The sequence below is a fragment of the Haplochromis burtoni genome, unplaced genomic scaffold (assembly GCF_018398535.1).
Source record: "Haplochromis burtoni strain Fernald_Lab_line unplaced genomic scaffold, NCSU_Asbu1 Contig_29, whole genome shotgun sequence".
NCBI classification, from domain to species: domain Eukaryota; kingdom Metazoa; phylum Chordata; class Actinopteri; order Cichliformes; family Cichlidae; genus Haplochromis; species Haplochromis burtoni.
In genome coordinates, this window is record NW_024582390.1 from 1,040,080 (window position 1) to 1,061,456 (window position 21,377).

Below are 21,377 nucleotides of genomic sequence, written 5' to 3' on the forward strand. Positions count from 1 at the left end.
AAGAGAAACACAAGACGTTTAAAACTTTTTGGCAGTACAGAAACATGATTACCAGATCTGAAGCGCTCATCCCGGGTGTTGGCAGCCCGAGACTTGTTGGATTTGGAACCTTGAAGAGCAACTTGGGACGAGGCTTGGATCCTGTTGTCGATTTGCAGAGATGGATCTACACCTGTAGAGAAACAAGGCAGGGAGAAAATAGTTTATAACAGAAACAAAAAAATATATATGTTCTTTAACAGTGTACCAATATCAATAACAGAGACGTGCCAACAAACTCTACGCAAAATGTGTCTTGGACATAGACCAATGGTGCACAACACTGCTTGACTAGATAAAGTTTCCACAAGCTTAATGGTAATCCCTACTTAGACCGCTCTGTTTGAGTGCAGTAGTTGAGAATTGAGAAAGTATTCACTTTAATTAAACCAGCCTCTCTCACTGCTTCTCTGCTGCCTCCAAGTTTTCCAAAGGAGGAAAATGCAAATTACACAGACGTAACTGGAAGGAGGTGATTAAGCACCATGAATGTCAAAAAGACAACATCTTCTAACTGTAATGTTCTAAAATTATCGAACCCACGAACCAGGCAACCTCACTGTGCACGAGGTTGTCAGGCAGTGATTCACACTTTGGCTTATGCAATCCTCATTTGAGCTTCATTAACTAAGTAGTGGTGAGCATCAGAGGGGAAACTGATGACTACTGCCTGAAGGAAGGTCACAATACAAACTCCATTAGTAATCTTCCTACCACTGGCTTCTCTTCTCCCTCTGACGCTCTCAATGGGATGTATTAGAAGCATGTTGGAGGGAAAATAAACACGGGAAACTTAAAAACAACAGATGAGTACAGAGGACTTAATGAGTCCAAATGAGATAAATGTAAATGTAAAGCACATCCAAAGTTTGAAAACAGCGAACTCTTTGACAGGGAGGTGAGCAATGGACATGTTGCCAGGGAACCATTTGCATGAAATCCCCAATTGTGAAATAGAGCAAATTTTTCTTCTTGTTTAAAATTTAAGTGAACACAGAAACGATCAATAATAAAATGTGCACATTAAAGAAATACATAGACAACATCGCTGTAACAAGTACTGAGATGTTATTTTAAGCAGCACTAAAGGACAGCAGGAGGCACAATGGGATAGAGACTTTACTATCAACACCACATGCAAGGATTTATAACTACATTTTCCCCATCACAAGACAAAAAAAGGTTAAAATTCAGAAACAAAACAATTCAAACTAGTGCCATGTTTCCACTGATTCCTGCCAATTTTCACTTTCACTTTAGAAATGCATTTGAGTAGAAACATCCAGTTTGTGATACCTGAACACTGCACATTAACCCATCAAAGCTGCAAATACAGAACTGAATAAATACACAAACATTTTTATGTGAGTAACAAGCCGTCTCTGTGCATGAGATAAATTAGGATCAGATGTCTGCCAAATAATCTAAAGTTACAGACAGCACAGCTGCACAAAACAAAAAGTACCATCCATTCATTCAATCCACCAACATGTCATCCATCCATATCTATCACCTTCAACCTATCTGGTTCAAAGTCAAGGCGGCTGGAGCCTATCCCCGGTCTCATAGGGTTAGAAGCAAGACACACCTCTTGATAGATAACCACTTTATACTCATGATTACCTAACATACATGTCAAAACATGTCATAGAGTACCAGAAAAGGCTAGGAGCAACGCTAATAATCATAATGTTTACAGACAGTTTACTGAAAATCTGGACACTCATATAAATAAACATTGAGGGAATTACACACCCCACCTCAAGGGCGGGTCTGACATATCATTAAAAAGCAGCAAGATAACTCCTCTGCATTATAATAGTACAACAACTTGTGCTTTTTAAATGTGAAAATATCAGGGTTTGTAATAAGCCATTATATTCAACCTGGAGACTAATGTTAATATGTTTGATTTAATCGTCGATTTATGCCTACAGATGCATCCAGTCACATCTGGATCTGAATCCAGTTGGTTACAGTTGGTTAGACCAAGCCTCCTCTCATGATGATGGAAACTGTTTAACCATTTTCATCATTTTAACCCTGGAGAACCCATGGTTTCCCTAGAAAACCAATGGGGTCGGCTCTGACCCCATTGGTTTTCTAGGGTTAAAATAAAATAACAAAGGTTCAAATAACATCATACAATGCAAATTTATATTTTAGGTTTATTTTAAATTAGCTTAGGCTAAAAAGGCTAGCAGGTAGAGTGAACTCAATGACCTTTCCAGTTTAGTTAATCAAAAGATGATGTGTTTATTTTCAATTCCTTGGATAATTGGTCAATTTTCTGTCAATCAAATGTTCTTTGGTTAACAACATCCCTAACTGACTATTCTGTACACATAAAATATATTAAAAAAATGATAACACGGACCAGTTTCTAAATTATAGTTGAATGAGTGGTGTAATAAGAACAGACAGTTCTTTAATACTGAACTGAGAGACATAAGAAGAACCAAACATGGATAAATGAGTGCCAACATTAATAGTTCCATCAAAAAAAATAACCTTGAGTACCAGACTGTCGTCAGTTTTGGAGCTTTTCTGGTGCTGTGGTCTCTTTTAACCTGATCCAATGAACCACGCAGAGTGGCTTCCCTCGTCAGTCTACCATTTAGTAAACAGGTTGTTGGGGACAGGCCACACCACATGCAGCCAGTTAGAACCAGCATTTAGCTTGCTGTTCCATCAGACACCCAGCCAGTCAGCTATCAGGCCGTCCTGGCTTTTCAGCGGCAGCTTAGTGGGGGATCAGTGAGCTCCACACTGTCAGCAACTCTCAGCCAGCAGCAACAGACACGCTGCAAAGCTGAGCAACATTCACACGCTCCAACTAAACCTACAAAACAACATGAGTTTCAAACATTACACAGACAAAATAAAGCCTGAGGACATTTAAAGACATGCATCGCATGGTGTCTGACTCATAAAGCCACACTAAGCATGGATACACGCACACATTAATATATGCTGGTCCCTCATATAGCCACTCTGACTGCTCAGTCACACGACGGCCTTTCCCCCACCTCCCAGAAGAAGCAGGTCTATAAAACAAGCCAGGACACCAGACCCGGTTGCTGGGCAGAACACACTACAGACACACGCCACACTGAGCCAATAAGAGGCGTGCTCCATCACAGCAGATGTCATTATTGGTCCACAGTGGGCCCTGATGAATTTTTACCACCTGTCTGATGCCAACGCTTACTTACGGCATGGTGGTTGATGACGTGTGTATCGCTTCCAAGGCTCAAATGTGCTTTAGCGAATGGCTGTATTCATAAACTGAAAATGAAAAAAAGAATTAACTCAAGGCTGCTCTCTCTAGAAACTTAATTTGATGCTAATAAACCTTCTTTTACACACAGACAAGAAAGCTATCCAGTTTTATTGCACAGAGGAGCGAGCACTGACAGCGATAGTTTGCAGCCCAAACAGTGAAATATAAACAAGTGATGACAACAGAAATATAAAGCAGTAAAACAGCTTATGAAATTGTATATGGAGGTCAGCAGAAACACATAGTCTACTTAACCACTTTAACAGTGCAGCTACTAAGGCTTAACCACCAATTCAATGAAGCAGCACTAAATAACAACACATCTATTCATCCCAATACGTGCATTTGTTGTATATAAAGAATATCACTGACTCATAAGCAATCTGATTTCTACTCTGTATCTATAACTTCTCTTATTTAAAAAAAAAAAGAAAAAAAAAAGACTGAATTAACTACAGCATGAAAGACACAAAGACAACACACCGCCCCGTGTGATGACAAGAAATAAGGAGCTGGAGAATGAAGATGATGATGATCCGCCTTAAGCTAAATAACAGCCCTGCTAACTTCAGTGGAAACCCTTGTGCGAGGAGCCCACACCAGACTGGTTTCCACTTAGGCTTGGTGTCGAGAGATCAGGCCAAACCAAAAACTCCTCTGGACCCTAGATAGATAGAGGAGAAGCATGAAGCAAACAGACAGCAGCTCCTTTTTGGGATTCGCCGCAAACCACCTCGATTTATAGGCGGCCAGAAGCAACAGAAACGACTGCATAATCAGGGGCAAGAAGCACGCTGGATGCAAAAAAGTAGAAGAAGCTCCCAGCCCAGTCAAATACCAGGGATGAACTTCACACCGCCTCTCTTCTCCAAACACCTACTGCCCAACACAGGTTGGTGAGCACAAATATGCACAAGCTGGCTAAAATAAATAAAGAACAACAACGCATCATCACACAATGCAGAGCTCTGCATTTGCATTACTGGAACAACATCGAAAAATATGTTCAGATACTCTTCATTTTGTCTTCCTCCTCTTGTTTTTAAATCAGTATGACAGAGGGCTAACAGAGCCAAGGGTCACATGACCACCAGAGATCACAGGAACCCCCTAACCATCTGAGTAAAGTCTAGATTGTAATAATCCACTCATTTAAATAATTTGTTTTGCTCGTCTCACCACTACAAAGTGGTTTATCCTAAAAGTAAAGCTCATCCTGTACTCTGTATTGTTAACTTTTAAAATCCCATTCCTTGTTCTGTTTGTTGCTGTAGGGACACCGGGCTAACTGCTATGCTAATAGAGAGAATTTCTCACAGGCCTGTGTACCTTACCTTGTATCTGTGGGATGTACGGTGCCAACAGCTTGCCTCTTTTCTTCTCATAGCCCTTCTGAGTGATGTCCCCTGTACAGACAGAGACAGAGGAACAGAGAGAGGGAGAGCAAAAGAGAGAGAGAGATGAGTCATTAGCTCAGCCGGGCTGGTTACACTGGCACCACAGAGCACCAGAAGCAGGTTGGGTTTGCAAATGACCAGCCCTCTCCTAATTGTTCATGTGCACTAGAGTTCAAAAAGAAAGAAAAAAAAAACAGCTGATAAGTATGCTCGTGTGCAGAATTGCCTCTGAATTGCTCAATAGTGGTGTCAGCTGAGGAAGTGGTATTTAAAAAATCATTTGACTCGTGCATCTGGAATTTTTCCCCCCTCATTATTTTCCCAAAAAGTCAAAAATGCTGCTGTCAGCACTACGCGAGTCTGCCTCAGTCAGTCTCCACACAGTATGTTAAATAGGATCGGAGGCTGCGCGTCATTTAGTAGTCACATTTGAAAAGAGTATCAATGCGTAAGCTTTTCCATGCCTGGAAGTTAAATATAATAAATGAAGAAAAAGGCAAATGAGGTTAGAAGGAGGCAGACAGACAGAGAGAGGGTCGAGGTATTACATTAAGTACTAACGTATAGTATACGCTATTACTTAATGCGTCGCATACGTCGTATTCAACTGTGCAATGTTACAAGCAATAAAAGAATAATGCCATGAATATGTTTTCCTATTTCTATTAATTTCACACAAAGTGATGAAAGCACAAAAACATGAATCAAAGTAAAATCTTTGATGAGGCTACCTCTTGTCCAACATTTTTACATGTGACTGATGGCTTTTTCTTTGCAAGCATGAAAAACTTGCTACTGTCCTTTTAATTTAGGCCATCTCAGTGTTTTCTCCCTCTACTTGTAATCCCACACTGAATGAATGATTTTCGGATCAGGGCTCTGCCAAGGCCAGACCATCTGAAACATTTCTTTACCAGCCACGCCTTTTCAGCCTTTTTTTGCTGCAAATCACATACAGCATCTTTTCAGGGTGACTTAAAAGCTTAGAAAAAGTGAACCCACCACTAAATGACAGTGTCACCAAAAGGCCAAAAATGTTGCAAGGCATCAGTGTCCACATGAGGTCTGTTCAAAAGACAGCAAAGTAGGTCGCTGAGTTCGGAGTGTTTCTGGCTCATGGGTGGTTCTGTGGTTGTAAAATGTCATTGTGTTTCTGTATAACAGGCACTGCTGTGGGCCAGGAGGAGGCTGACGGGGTGGAGACTTTTGTTGACAAAAGGCGCATTGATTCAATCAGAGAGGGCTGACTGACTGACAGCTTCTCTCTTCAAACACAAACCATCAGTGCACAGTTATGCTTCCATGTAACCTCTATAACAAGCTCCAACACCTCTGAAGATGGATGTAAACAAACAGAACTGGCAACAAAACTGTAAGAGAGGAGGTGCTTTGGGGAAAATGTGCCTGACAGACATCCAGGCTGTTTGTACAGCCAAGCAGACACTTGGTGCAACATATTCTTCTTTTAACCCTTTAGTAATGAACATAAAAGTCAAAGGAAGATTTCCATATCAGCTTCCACTGGGTTTTGGCACTTGAATAGATATCACACTGTGCTCTTTAAATCCATTTCTATAGGCTCTCAGTTGGGGTCATGAGGTTGGATGTCAAGTGTAAAGGATTTAGTCCACCACAAAGCTATCTGGGAAAAATAAACTTGATTAAACGTCCTCTCGTGTGATTCTACCTTAGGGAATATTCATGGATCTTGCCTCTTTAATACAATCTCAGAAAAGGTCAATATTGTTTAACTTCAGCCTGGTCACACAGTGCATCCCATTTCTGTGCATCTACTTTAGAAATGTATTTAGTAATGTTGCGGTTATTCTAACAAAGTCTTCCCGTGGCTCGCTTTGCTTGTTGGTCTTTAAGCCTCTTAAACACAACAGTGCGACAGTGTGAGGGCAGGTGTTGTCGGTCCCGCTGGTTGCCGCGCAGCGCGCTGGTCCTGAGTCACCAGTAACCGCAGAATGCCTGCACTGTTAAATGTGCAGGACAGACAGAGGCCAGCAACAATACAGCGCTGTCCACGGGCCGAGTCGGCTGACCTGACACTGACTCTTTCTGGTGATAAGTTCTCAGTTTGTGTGTGTTTGTGTGCTCGTGCATCAGTACGTGTCTGCGTGTGTGCCAGCCTGTCTGAGTTTGCACACCACAGCAGCCAACCAGCTTGACAAGCACACAATGGACGGCTATTCTCAGCTCCAAATTCTCAGCCTCAGTGGCCAAGCAGGCCCTAGCACACCCCGATCCATCAAGTTATGTCTCAGTGAAGCTAATCTTTTGATCTGGGAACAAACAGCATAGTCATTACATATGGAGGTATTGAGTGAGCGACAGTGACCTCCTAAATCGAATCTAAAAAGCAAAGCAAAGGCTGAGGCACCAAGGCATTACAATATGTCCAATCTAAGTGTGTATGTGTGTGTGAGTTTGCATATGTTTGCACATATGTGCATCGTTCAGACAGACACTTCATTTCCCCTTTCTGTCTGATCTTTGACTGCCTCCATAAGAGGAAAACGGGAGGGGTCAAGGGTCAATATGTGGCCTGCTGCCTGGGGAATAACAAAGGAGGGCGAGGATAGTAAGGTGGAGGGGCGGAGACAGATGGAAAGATGAACAGAGGGCAACGTAACATCTACGCTACACTGCACAGCCACGATGGATTCACAGTAACTTGCAGTATATTTACAGCAAAAGGGCAGACGCTCTTTTTGACCCCCTTTTGACCTTCTGCACTTACAACAGTGCTGTGTACTGAGCAGTGAAGAAAAGACTACAACTCCAAAAATGCACCAGGGAGGTGAGACAAAAACTGAACTTGACAGGTCCAAAAATAAATAAATAAATAAATAAAACATAAGAGGAAGGGATGAGAAAGACAGGGGGCTCAGCTGGAAAACCTTCTCTTTTTTCCCACTTCACCCCTCCACCATCACCTCTTCACCTTTATCTCAACCGCTGAGGGGTCGCCGTCCACACATACTAACCCTCCCTGTCATGTTGTTATCTCTAGACACTCTCTCGTTTCAAATAATGTCTCCAGCTTCCCAGAGGAGAAAAATAAAAACAACAGAGTGATATCTCTGCCCCATTTTTTCGAAGTATAAATGCTAGTCTTGTGAAGCTAACGTACATCCATCTGAAGTGACAAAATGTCATTCATCTCAGGCCATAAGCTTTGTTTTTCCTGGCACATTACCCGATGCTATTACGGTCAACATTCCTCTCACCCAGGCCTGAATCCAATTTGGGGGGAGTAAAAAAAAAAAAAAAAGGATAGATGGCCAATCTTGTGACATGCTGAACAGTGACAGAGAGAGAGCCTGCTGTTCTCTGCTATGTGTTATGGACTATAATTGACTGATGGCTATTGAGCATAATTGACTGATAGCTACTGACTGGAGACGTTTCTCCAATGAGGCCCATTAGAGAATTGCCCTGCATCTCCCCAGATGGAGCTCTTCAATCAGGTGGGAGAGATACTGAAACGCAGCACATTCCACTACAAGCCAGCACCAGCAAATCAGGGATGTATATATAATTAAACTTTGATTTACTTTAATGTGAAGAGTAACGGTACATCTGTAAGGTCAAACCCATCCTTTTGTCTTTTCTTTTAGATCCAAGGTGTCAACTCAGGCTCTCAACTCTGTCCTTTGGTATCACTTTCACGTGCAAAACCTCGAGCAAACAAACTAAGTAGGAAAGACAGCAGCTCTGAGTGTGTGTGTGTGTGTGTGTGTGTGTGTGTGTGTGTGTGTGTGTAGATGGCAGACTGTGTGCTTGCTTTGCTATGAGTCTACCAGGGAAAGAAGCACATGATAACATGTCTCGACCTACATAGAGTCTGATTCTGTTGTTTGTGGTTCTCAGATTGAAATGTTTTGAGTTTTTTCTTACCTCAGCTTCCTAATACCGTTCTTAATGAATCAGCTAATAGTTTGATTCATAAAACATTAGAAAAATGTGCGTCGACTTCATTTATAAGCACATTTTAAAATGAAATAAAAAAAACCATGAAAAAACAAATACAACATTTCAGCCTGGTTTAAAAGTCAATTTTAAAAATTTGGTTTTAAAAAGCATCTAATATTTGAGAGGTCCATCGTAACCTCTTGATAAAATGCCTTTTATCTATAGCGTGCTTTGACTGATGAATCAAATATATTCATTTTATTATACCAGAAAAGGCAAAAAGAAAAAGTCTAGTCTTCGAGTAGATGGAACATGGGGAAGCTTTATTAACCATATCGATAAACATATGCTGTGGTGATTAATGCTGTACAAATGTGTCCATTTTCCCCCCAACCAGCAGTCGAATAATTAAACCCCTTGTGCGTCTGCACCGCCCTCCCACCCTCTCTGAAGTGACCGCCAGCCAAGTAGGTGGCCCCACCCATCCGTAATGTCAGTTCCTGTGCCAGTCTGACCCTCAATGTGCCAACGCAGCTGCCAAGCCAGCAATCAAGCCGTCTGCCCTTCAGCCGCAGAAATCCACAGCTAAATATTTAGGCAGGACGGCATTTGCTCTCTAGGCTCGTGTGATGATTCCAGCAAAAAGCAGATGTGGCCAGCTGTCACTTAGCATTAGCTCTCTGGCAAACAACTGTCAGTTTTACACGCGTGGATTAAGCTTTACCCTAAACAGACGTTTAAATCTCGTCACTTTCTCACTGCATATTTGCAGCCGATCATTTGAGGAGCCAAAGTGACCTGTTTGGGGCATTATTCCTGTCATCAGCTGAGCTGAAATGAGTATCTTCTCCTGTTTTTTTTTTTGGTTTTTTTTAGAAAACATTCCCGTCATTGCTGAGAAAACAGAGCGCAGACACAAAACGAGGATGAGATAGACAGATAGGTGGAGACAGAGCAGCGCACCACAGGCTCGACCACACGTCAAGCTTAATAGGACGTCTAGAAGACAAAAACACTAAGCGAGCAGCAGGGAGAAAAAGTAAAATAAAAAGGATAAAGTGTACAGAGACCACAGCCGACCCGTATTAAACTAAACCACACACACACACACACACAGAAAGAGAGGCTGATTCACTCACATGCAGAAGCCAGATGCAGAGAAGCGAGGAGATGTCTTCAGCACAGATGGAGAGATGGAGGGGCAGCAGAAGAAGAGGCCAGCGGCAGATTTCAGGCAGTCAAGGCTAACCAGCTAAAACGGGCTACCAGGCAAACTCTTAAGAAGTCCTGCTGTCATAAGTCAAGCCCTTCAGCATCCTTTGTTTCCTTTCATAGTGAGAGCAGGAGGAATGAACAAACCCCATCACCCTCATCCTGCCTTCATATCGCTCCCCTCCCTCTCGCCCTTACTCAAAACCCATCTCTCCCAACACCCCCTCTTCATTCCACTGCCCCTGATACACCCCTCCTTTTTCCCCCTCTTGCTCTCTCTCCCTCCATCCCTTGTTTCTCCTCCCAGCTAAGGTCTCTACAAAGCCACGTTAGGCTGCAGGATTAGGGTGTCAAAAGCAGACCCCTGCCCCCCACCTTCCCACATACCAGCCTCTCACACACTGTACAACTATAACGAAGGTTTGCTGGCCTGTTACAACACGTCCATACAGGTCATGTTACAGTACACAAAAATGGTTATCTGCCTCTGAAGGAAACCACAGCCTTAGATTTGTGAGCAGTGTTAGAGGGTGGCTGTAACCACACGCATCCACACGGACAGCCAGATCACGCCTGCCTTTAAATACACAACCACCCCGTCTCTGTTTGTAGAAATTAGACTGCAATTTCCAAAAACATTGCTTCCTGGACAATTCTGCTTTATTTTTCGAGGGAAACAGAAGCTATGCTGGGGTAGGATTAGGTTTACCTTTGATTCAGAGGAAAAAGCTGTCCCCTTTTTATTCTGCTTTATTCTAAAGTTCTTTTTTTTTTTGGGAGACAGCAGTCCCACCGAGCTTATCAGCCTTCTGTGTGCGCACATTAGTACTTCATTGTAGGATTTAGTTACCAATTCGCCCTATGGCAGCGAGTTTAAATGAATACCTGAATATAATTAAGCGCATTATTGCTTGAGAGAATGCACACTAATGAACCTGGATTAGTAAACACACACACACGCTTGCACAATAAAAGACAGTAGATCATCTCACCTGTTTCTTTGCATAGATTTCAGGTTGGTCATCTACAATATGATCACAGGCAATTCAACCTAATGAAACTATTATGAATTTATACATGTAAAAATTGTCAATTAATTGATTGATTTGACTATAAAAGTTAATTGAGGAACAATTTGGTAACAAATTAGTAATTTCAGTTGTTGTTGAGGAAAACAGTAACTATTTAACGGCAATTTTTGTATTTATGATAATATATTTAGTCGACTGGATTTTACCACCTATTTGACAAAAGGTGGTTGAGAAATAATTTTTGTAGGCAGATCACTCACGAATGAACGTAACTTACATTCACGCTGCTGTGTTAATGGAGCTTTTGATAAATTTTAAGAGAAGAAAAGTTTAAGAGACATTATTAATCATCTAGGAATAGTCATTGCCTTTAGTACAAACTGCAGACACATGCATAATTGCGCTCCACAATCCCTCTAATTTAGGGAAAAGCCCTGATTAGGTTAGTAGAATCTGTATAAATATGAAGCTATACCTAAAGTTAGAGGCTGTTTGTGATACATGAGGCACAAAGTGCTGCCTCCAGTTTGTTGAGGTGACCAGGGTTGTTCTTGCACTGCTTTCTGTTGGACTTCCAAAGCTCTTCTTTAGATGTTGGCTGCCTTTTGTTCAGTTCCCTGTCAAGATGATCCCACACTGCTTCAATGATGTTGAGGAGAACAGTAGGTGGGATCAACTGAAGGGCCAGATGCATCTGTCAGGTCTTTGTTGGATTTTTTCCTATTTCTTAAGGACAAGACTGTCAGATACTGTTCATCGGCTGTAGTTCGGTTTTTAGGCCTGTCACTTGTGCTCTTGTCTTCCACTTGTCCTGTTTCAACAAACTTTTTCAGGACATACTAGACACCATGCTGAGATATACCGGATATTTCAGCTAACACTGTAGCTCTTTGGGAATCACCTTAATTGTGCAAAAGTATTATCGAATGCCTGCCAAACTGTGTTATCTTTGACATTTTTCAAATTCTTTCTTTAGTGAGAGATTTTGTAACAACGTGCCTAAAGACACGGCAAATAACCAATTTTGAACAAAGTTGTCTTATGATTTTAGTACTTGTTTATTTTTTGATCTTTTATTTTTCTGATCTTTTAAATTGGTACACTCCTGCAAGATCACTGAGGTCTGTGGATCAATTGCTCCTGGCTGTCCCGAGGTCCAGATTAAAGCACAGAGGAGATCGGAGTTTGTATTACTTTTATTTATCTTACTTCTTACTCAAATCTTCTAATTTTATCATTCTTTTTCTTAACTTTTATCATGTTTCCCTATGCTTTTATTTCTTTTGATTATCTGAATTGTCCAGCACCTTGGTCAACATTTGTTGTTTTAAATGTGCTATATAAATCAATTTTACTTTGACTTTATGTTTTATTAAACATGAATGATTCATAGGTCAGCGTTAACTGGACTGAAAATGACTGAAAAAGCAGCCAATGTCCACAGAAAAACCTTCAGAAAACCTGGAGAACCGTTGTTCAAGACTACTTTAAAAAAATAAAACAATTGCAAGCAAGTCTGGCTCCTTGGAAGTAAAATACAAAAAGATGATGGGCGACTCACAACTTTTGCACAGTACTGTGTATAGTCTAGTTGTTTTTTTTATTGCACTGTACACTGGACGAGAGTTTAGCAATAACAGACCAAATTATTTTGACTCGCATGCTCAATGTGGCTTCCCGCTGCACACTCCAATGTCGTACCTTTCAAAAAAAGAAATAAAAAAAAACCAACCTCGAGGCAATAAGAGGATGCGATTGAACATTTATTATTTTGAACAGCTCAAGACAGGCTGAATGACACGAATGCACAGTGTAAGATCATTCATGTGGCACGCATCCTTGTGGAAGGTTAAAGACAGTCAGGGTTGGAAGGAAGAAGGATAAGTGCTGCAGAAAAGAGACCTGGGTTGATTGAGGATGACAAGGAGCTTGAAACTGAGAGCCAGCTGGAAAAACGGGAAAGGGGGGAAATTGGGGAGAGTTTCAAGACAGAAAGGAGGATGAAGAGAGAAAAGAGAGGAGAGAGAAAAAGGAGGAATAACAGAGGACATGATTAAAAGGTAATGACTTCCTCTTCCTTTCACACATGCTGAGAGAGGCGCGCACACGCACGCAGACAACCATGATCCTAAACCGCCTGGGCGTCTCTCGGTCTCCATCCATCAACAGCTTCAATCACACTGTCGTATCTCTTTTAATTAAGTAGTGCCAACGAATTAGGAAACCGAACAAACCCTCCATTACCACTTTGCTAATACATAACCCCCTCATCACACATGCACACACACTGAGAGCCTAAAATCCCCCTCCATCCCCCAGGCTCTGTGCGGCTGGTGAGCAGACAGACAGCGTGAATAATAAGACATTAGATGCAGCGCTGCCTTACACAGGGGGGCCCTGCAGCTGTGCACTGATTGGGGGTAGCAGACAAGAGAGGGAGGGCAGCGGGGTGGGGGGGCATAATTAACAGTCACAAATAAACACTGATACTGTACGCGCACACATCAAAGGAACACACGCAAAACGCTTCCACCAGCTCCCACAAAGAAGCAGATGCAGATCAATTCCAGAGCGAATACCAAAGCAGAGCAGGGGTCAGGCCGGCGCACACACGCGAACACACAAAAATGTAAAAGCTGACACAGCGTGGTGATTAGTTTATGTTAAATTAAAAGCCTGAAGCCCTGGGGAAGACGGAGTGAACCAGTCACCTCAGTGTGTGTGTGCACATTTTCAGAATGACGACATTCTTGGGGAAGTGAGGCATTTTTGCCGTTTTAAAAGTTGCAATTTAGTCTCAGACTTAAAGTAAGATTTGGGGTTTAGGCTCGTACTGTTAGCATAAAGTGTCAGGAACTGCTTTGTACCAGTGAGGGTCTTCGCAAGCATCCCCTGGCTGCAGTCCAAACATATTAATCTCAGCTCCATTAAGACACATGACACGCAGGCTTGACTGAGCTGCACTCTAACTGAGCGATGTGCTGCTATTCTGGCTTTCAGCCAGAGTTTCACGATGTGCAAACACGCGTCTATTTCGGTCCTACCCACATGTCACGCACCGCAACTGTACACACAGTTCAATAAGCTGCTACAATACCTGTGCTGATGGTGAAAGTAATCAATAAGTCTACAGTGTATTCCTGTTGGACTGTAATTTTCTGTTCACATTTACTTCTTTTCAATTTAAGCCCGCTAAAAGGTTTTAGCACCGACAAGAGCAAGTCAAAGAAACTAATTTTATAGCTGTCAAAATAAAGCAATGGTAATTATATATCATGCAGTTTCTGCAGAGCTCGGGTGTTAAAATAAATAAATGCAGTCTCTTTGTGGAAGTGTTTTTATGTTGCCTGTGTTTTAGTATGCGCGCCACTCGAAGTGCGTGATTTGTAGAGCGAGATATCTGTGTGACAAGCGTGACCAGTGTGGGAGCCTCCAAACAGAGTGTTTGCCCTGAAACACAAGAACGTCTTCACAGTCAACGAGCACCACTGTGATGGACTAACTGCCTGTACTTCACATGTTTAGCTCCAAAGTGCCAGCCTTTCTGCACTCCCTGATGGCTCGCTTTTCCAGTAACATGCTTATAAATCCTCTCTGCCAGCGGTGGCTCTCGATGCTGCAGGAAATCATGTGTGCTGCTGTCATCCGGCCCACACATCCAACTTGATGGTGTTATTACGGAGAGAGCAGTGCTGCGGTGGTGAGCACAATAGAGCAAAAATAGTGGCAATTAACTAACTGGAGACTGAACCAACCTGTCTTCACTAACTCCAAGTCAAGTTTCCCAGTGGGAAAACCCTGCAGCCCCACATGCACCATGCATTCCCTCTGCCCCACATTTTAAATAACCCGAGCCGTTTTTCAAAAGCAATGAACTGGAATTTCTGCACAAGACAAGATGGTTTTAGGTTCCTAAGAAACAGTCACAGTTGCAGACTACTACCATAATACAGAACTTTTTCCTCTCTCTGATGGTATCACCCACCTCTTTAGCAGAAGCAGATTAATGCAGCATCAGCCTCTTTGATGAGAAACTCCTGTATCCCTGGCGTTTGAGATATGACTCAGATAGTGTCCCATCTTAAGCTCCCAGCTCTGTGGCTCACCTCTCATAGGATAAAATGAGATTTATTGTCTGCTTCTTTGCCTGCTTATTACCATATGAATGCCCATGTTTCACAGGCTTGACACAAGCTTAGCCATTAAGCTCCTTGCATGTACACACACATACATAAACACTTTCGCTATAGCGAGGGACAGCCGGGTGGGAGAGCGTTGGGCGTGTTTGCACAAATGCACAAAAAACATCGACACACGGGCACCGTGGCAATCCAATTAATGGGCGTGCACGCAGATACACTTTGCAGTGTCAGAGACGCAGCGCACGGTGTTTGCAGAAGTGCTGGATGTGCACCGGTACGTCAGGGCGAAAGCTAACTAGCCCTGGTCAAAGTCTAACAAGCCGCACGGCAAGGTCTTTTGTTCCTCGCCTGTGATTCATGACAGGGTCTTGGTAGAAAGCCCAGCATCAGTGTGTGGCTGCACGAAACTGTGTATGCGCCTCTGTTTACCCGTCCAACAAAGAAACATACCATCGGCCCATTATTTCCTGTCATCACAACAGATGTGAAATGGTATGTTTCCAAATATATCCGTAGCTCTTTAGAGAGAGCACAGCGGGCGTGTCCAGGTGAGAGAGGATAAACACAGCAACGGTGCAGGTCAACAGAACGAGCAGGTGGACACATAATGTGGAACAAATACAGCCAAACATAATTATGAATATGAAGCCACAGTGGTTAGCACTGTTTTGCAAGGAGCGCGGTTATGTCCAGAGGTCACCTCTTCTGGAAGGGTGGGCCTGGTTTGATTTTTAATCTCATAACTGGAGCAGTTATTTTCACTTCATTTATTAGGGGATCCTTTTCTCTGATTCCTCTATTATATGTTCAACCCATAATAACAACAAATACTAAAGAAAAACAACCACTTTCCGGCGATCAGAGAAATGATTTTAAATTGTTTGCTTTGGCTGACAGCACGAACCCTAATGTTGCTATTATTCTTTGTTTGCATCCTGTTATAATTCTGTAAATAAACAAACGGAAACACCATTCACCGTGAGCTATAAACAGCACAACACTGCCTACTCGCAAACAACACATGCAGCCAGCGTTGCAGAGGTGATAAAAACAGGTTATATCTGAACTCAATAGGCAAATATAGAGAAGCACTTTCTTGGCATCATATATATAAAATGCCTCTTTTCAGTTCATCAAATTTACATAAATGTGAATCTATTCTGCAAATACAGGGAACAAGGAAGATGCTTTTCTAGCAGAACAAAGACCTAATGAACTAGCAAGCTGTAGCCTGTAATAATGTCAGGTGTAATAGCTCTGACAGTGAAGCTGTGAAGATGAAAGTGCTCTAATATTTATAATTATAAATATTAGAGCACTTTCATAACAGCAACTCCACTGTTCGGTTTAACTTTGTTTGACTGAACAAATAAAGTTTCTGCACTTCTTTTCTAATATGCATTGTACACCAAGAAATTGTTTAATATTGTGTTGACCTTCCTGTTGCTGCCCAAAGAGTCCTGAACCATCAAAACATGGACTCAGCCAGACCCCCGAAGGTGTACTGTGGTGGCTGCACCAAGATGTTAGCAACAAGTACATTAAATTATGGTGTGGGGGCTCCATAGATCAGACTTATTTGTCTAACACATCCCAAAGATGCTAAATTGCCATTCAAACCATTCCTGAACCTTTTTTCTTTTGTGTCAGGGCGGAATATCTTGCTGAAAGACGCCAGGGCCATCAAGGAATACCATTTCAAAGAAAAGGTGTATATCATCTGCAACAGTGCTTAGTTAGCTGGTGCGTGCCAAAGCAACAAACACATGGATGGCAGGATCCAAGGTTTCCCAGCAGAACATTGCCCAAAGCATCACGCTGCCTCTGCTGGCTTGCCTTCTTCCCTTAACGCATCCTGGTGTCAGGTGTTCCCCCTGTAAGCGACACACCTGGCCATCCACGTGATGCAGAAGTGTGATTCACTCTGTGATGCACTCTGTATTCTACCAAACAGCCAAACAGCAACAACTTTTTCAGCAATTTGAGCTACAGTAGCTCATCTGTTGACAGGGGTCAACCTTTGCTCCTCACGTGCATCAGCAAGTCTTGGCATGACCCTGTTCCAAATGCATGTTGTTGTAACACATTGACCTTGTGCACAAAATGTTCACTTGCTTCCTACAATATCCCACCCACATCAACAGGTAGGGCTGTTCGATATAACGATATATATCGGATGACGATATAAGTTTCAGTTTCATTTTACGCTATCATCTGTTTCGTGATGTCGCAAAATAAACTCTTTACAGCAATATTTTTTCATTGTTCTGATGGTCACTGTAGTGGCTATATTAATTTCTTAAAGGTCTCTCTTTCTCTTATATTTTATATAACCACACTACAGACGGACAAGCCCCTGTTTTTATGCGTTGTGGTTAGCAACAACGACGGTAACACCTTCGCGTGTCCGCTTGTTTATGTTCCACATAAACCTTTCACAATAAAGCTCAAGATCCTGTTGAGACTTTTCAAAATAAACTGAATCACGTGAAAGAGCAGATTATTTACGGATGAGAAGTAAAAAAAAGAGCCGCCAGGTGCTAAAAAATAAACCTTAGACTCAAAAATTAGAACAGGCTTTTCCCCGCAGCACGCCGTGTAATAATTACTCACAAAGAAAACGGTGGCCGTTACAACTTATGTCTAAATATGTATAGTTTCATACATAGGTTAAACACTCGACTCCAGCTACATGACGCGCAGCTGGAAACACTTCCTGCAAGTCGAGACTCACAGAATTTACAGAAAATGTTACATTTTTGTGATTTATATCGTTATCGGACGATAAAATTCTTATATCGGGATATGAGATTTTGGTCATATCGCACAGCCCTATCAACAGGTGTCGCGATGGTGATATAATCAGTGTTATTCACTTCCTCTGTCACTGGTCATAATGTTATGCCTGATCAGCGTATATACATGCGTTAAGGAATTCTGATTTTCCACTATCCTGATCCTCACAATTACAAGCTACCCCAAGCAACTGCCACTATTCAATAAGCAAATGTAATGATGAGTCAAATCACTATTTTAGTCATATCTAAGCTACAGGATTTTTAGAGATTCGCTCTTTCTGTCTGACATACACAAACAGCATGATCACCCCAGGCGCTGGACAGGATGACCAAGCCTCACCTCTTCTCAAACACCATCTGTTCCTCTCCTTCCATTTCCTGTCCACACTATATCACAAACACACTGCTCCAACACCTACAAATATAGAAAGTATCAAAACCCCTCCTTCACGCTCTGCAGACTTTGTCTTTTTGTTCGTGTTGTGCTCACAAACCGCCTTGTTTGTATTGACATTTTACTTTGCAGTTATGTCTCTACAGAGAAATTAAGCAAAAGGGTGTTTAAAATTAAGTCGATTATGAGAAATCAATCTGAAAATTAATTTCCTTTCAGACCTTTTTCTGGATTTTTCCATGTTTTTAAAAGTAAGGATTAAAGCTTGTGTCACATGGTACCAAGTAAACAACTTTTTCTTCCTCCTTACACTCGCTTCCTCTCCCTCTGTCCTTCCTCTCACCCTGCTTAATTTTTTATGTCCGCCTGTGTCAAGTTAACAGTGCCCATCCTCCGCAGCTTATGCAGCAATGCTGAACATATAATTGGGAAAAGTCTTCCGTTGAAAACCAAGCTAGAGCACTCTTAAAAAAACTTTTGTTGCCATATGCTCCCTTACTCACTTTACAGCCCGTATAAGGACGCGATTGTTCATCTATAATGCACCAAATTGGCAATTTTACTCTCTCCACAACACAACACAACTAACTGAACTGCCTCCGGCTGCCCTCCAGCAGCTCAGCATGACAGTGAAAGTGCTCTCATGGCCAAACTTAATCCTTTTAAATTTTAACACCACGACTCAACACTGTCACAGCTGCTGTTAACAAGACCAGGACCGGCTAGAACATCTGGTTGCCCTCGGACAAGATATTTACTGCTGCAGGAGGAGAAGAACACATATTGGAGTAAACACACCGACAGCCTGCAAAGTTGAGTTCAGCATCAAGAGTAGCGTGACTACATTTCTGAAGCAACAATTCAAAGTTGAATAGCCCAATTATATTTATGTGCACTACAGCTTTAGGCCACCCAGAGTGAGAATATTTTCCACCACCCTCTCTGTTTCACGCCTCCTCTTACTGTTGATAGTTCAAATGTAGATAGAGTTACGATTCACACAACATGTATCTGTGTAGGTCCTTTCAGGGTAAAGTGGTTCCACCCACTGACTACCAGACTGAGGTCTACAATGACACATCATTCCTATAACAACCTTGTCAAGTGGCCTGCTCCTGTTTATGTTTGTGTTGTTGTTGGGCCTTTAGGCTATGTTGAAGTTTGCTTTCATTTTCTTTTCAAGCCAACTTCCTAACCACTCATCATCCTAACTACACATAACAATAATATTGGGCTAAAGGCACCTGTTTAGCTCACAAGTTGAGCAGGTGCCCATATGCAGCGGCCTTGGTTCAACTCTGACCTGAGGCCATCTGCTGTGTGTCTTCCCACACACTCTCTCTCCCTGCTTTCCTCATTAATCTTCACTGCACCATCTAGTAATATTGGGCTCCATCCTCCATCCTTTTTGGAGGTTTGCACGTGTTTCTAGCATCTCTGATGAGTGAATTCTCTCGCTCTCTACCTGTCAACCCCAACACCACCACACACATTGCATGCTTACAAATTATATGAAAAGAACGCACCTCAAGTACAGTCAGAGTTCAAGATCTCTCACTGCTTGGTTGCTGCTCAGAGGTTTGAGAAGCAGGGGGAAACATTCTTTCAGCTTCTGAGATTCGTAATACCGGAGTCTGAGAATTACTGTTATTGTCCGGTGATCTGTAGGAGTCACAGCGTGGCATTCATGTCATCTTCCTATCCTTTAAATCACTGAGTGACTCTACACATGCTGTGGATGGGGACATTGTTTTATTACAGAACAAAGCGAGATCACTCACAACATTGTATTTTGCAGGCAAGGTTTTGTTAACTTTCTGGTGACTAAATATCAGACCAAAGCATAACAAAGCCACCGCATCCCTCACTCTGGGGGGTCAAGGGTTCAGATTTTTCCTTTAATTTGTCACCAGTCTGCAACTGCTCTCATACACACACACATACATATACAATAAGAGGTAATGAGAGCAAAGGAAGCTTGAGGAGAGCCCAGCTGGAGCACATGTGCAGAGCTCCTGTTCTAATGAGTCCATTAGTCAGTGGCACAGCAACCACAACCACTACCGCACATGCAGGCAGACATAAACGTGCATCAGTGTGCACTCTCTAAGCACACACTTTTTACATATTCACACTTTCTGCCCCCAAGCGACAATCAAACCAACATCACCATGGCACATCCATTTTGCTGTGACAAACTGAATCTGCACACAACTGGGTAGCAGTGGGAATACAGTGGCGCTCCTGTGCCAACCCGAGAGCATGCTGACATTTTAACAGCGGCGGGCTTTTGTTTAATCCGTCCAACAGAGGGTGCTAGAGGGATGCGCAGCTCCCACGCCATCGCCTCTCAGACTTTCTTCAGATCGTCCTCTTCTGTCCTCTTTCACCTAGAAAGTCATTAAACAAACTCCACATGACATCCAAATGTGTGGATTCAATTTTGTTTTGGGAAGGTTTTTGTGTGTCCCAGGGTGCTACTTATTTGCCACACTTGGATATGGAGTTGATCTATCAAAACTGCTTCATCACTTAAAACTGAGAATCATTTTTCAGGGGTAAAAACTCTCATGAATAACACCCCATTATACCTCTATTCCTGACTGTACCAGCCTAATTTCACCATGGCCCGGGGCATCTCTGGGTTCTGTAATGAGTGTGTGAGATAAATTGCCTCCAAGTACAAGCAACTTGGAGACAGCACCCAATACCGTCATATAAAGCCCGAAAGGCTGAGCTGTGTCAGGAAACCTGGCATTCGGTTGCGTGTATGTGTGACTGCATGGGAAGTGGCAGCACTCAGCCTGCGCTCGTCTATCACAGTGCTTGCGTGTTTCCTAATGAGTGAGCTCTTAATGAAGCTGAGCTCTGTGTGATCAGCTCTCTTCAACAAAGGCCAAGCTATAAAAAACCAATCACTTTAGCTCCGCAGCACAAGCGAAGAGGTACTCGGACACAAACCAGCGGGCTCTTGACCTAACATGAAGTAGCCATCATCAGCGTGTTTACAGCTGTGCTGAAATGATAATCTTTGCTATTTTGAAAGATTGAGTGCATGAATGAATGGGTAATCTGCTGCAGGTAAAGGTTAAAAGGTGCACAAGCCTCTGCATTTATTAATGTTTGTGCAGATAAAGCTCAATTTAAAAAACACAGGACG

At 42.4% G+C, this 21,377-nt stretch overlaps 1 protein-coding gene across 6 annotated transcripts in view; it reads right to left on the reverse strand.

Moving 5' to 3' along the window:
• Positions 1–21,377, reverse strand: part of dip2a (disco-interacting protein 2 homolog A) — an 89,641-nt gene that overhangs the window by 31,509 nt on the left and 36,755 nt on the right. For all 6 annotated transcript variants that reach the window (XM_042219169.1, XM_042219167.1, XM_042219166.1 and 3 more), the window contains exons 2-3: positions 4,657–4,728; positions 53–172 (exon numbers count right to left, since the gene is read on the reverse strand). In XM_042219169.1, the coding sequence (XP_042075103.1) occupies positions 53–172; positions 4,657–4,728 (192 nt within the window). The remainder of the gene's footprint in view (positions 1–52; positions 173–4,656; positions 4,729–21,377) is intronic.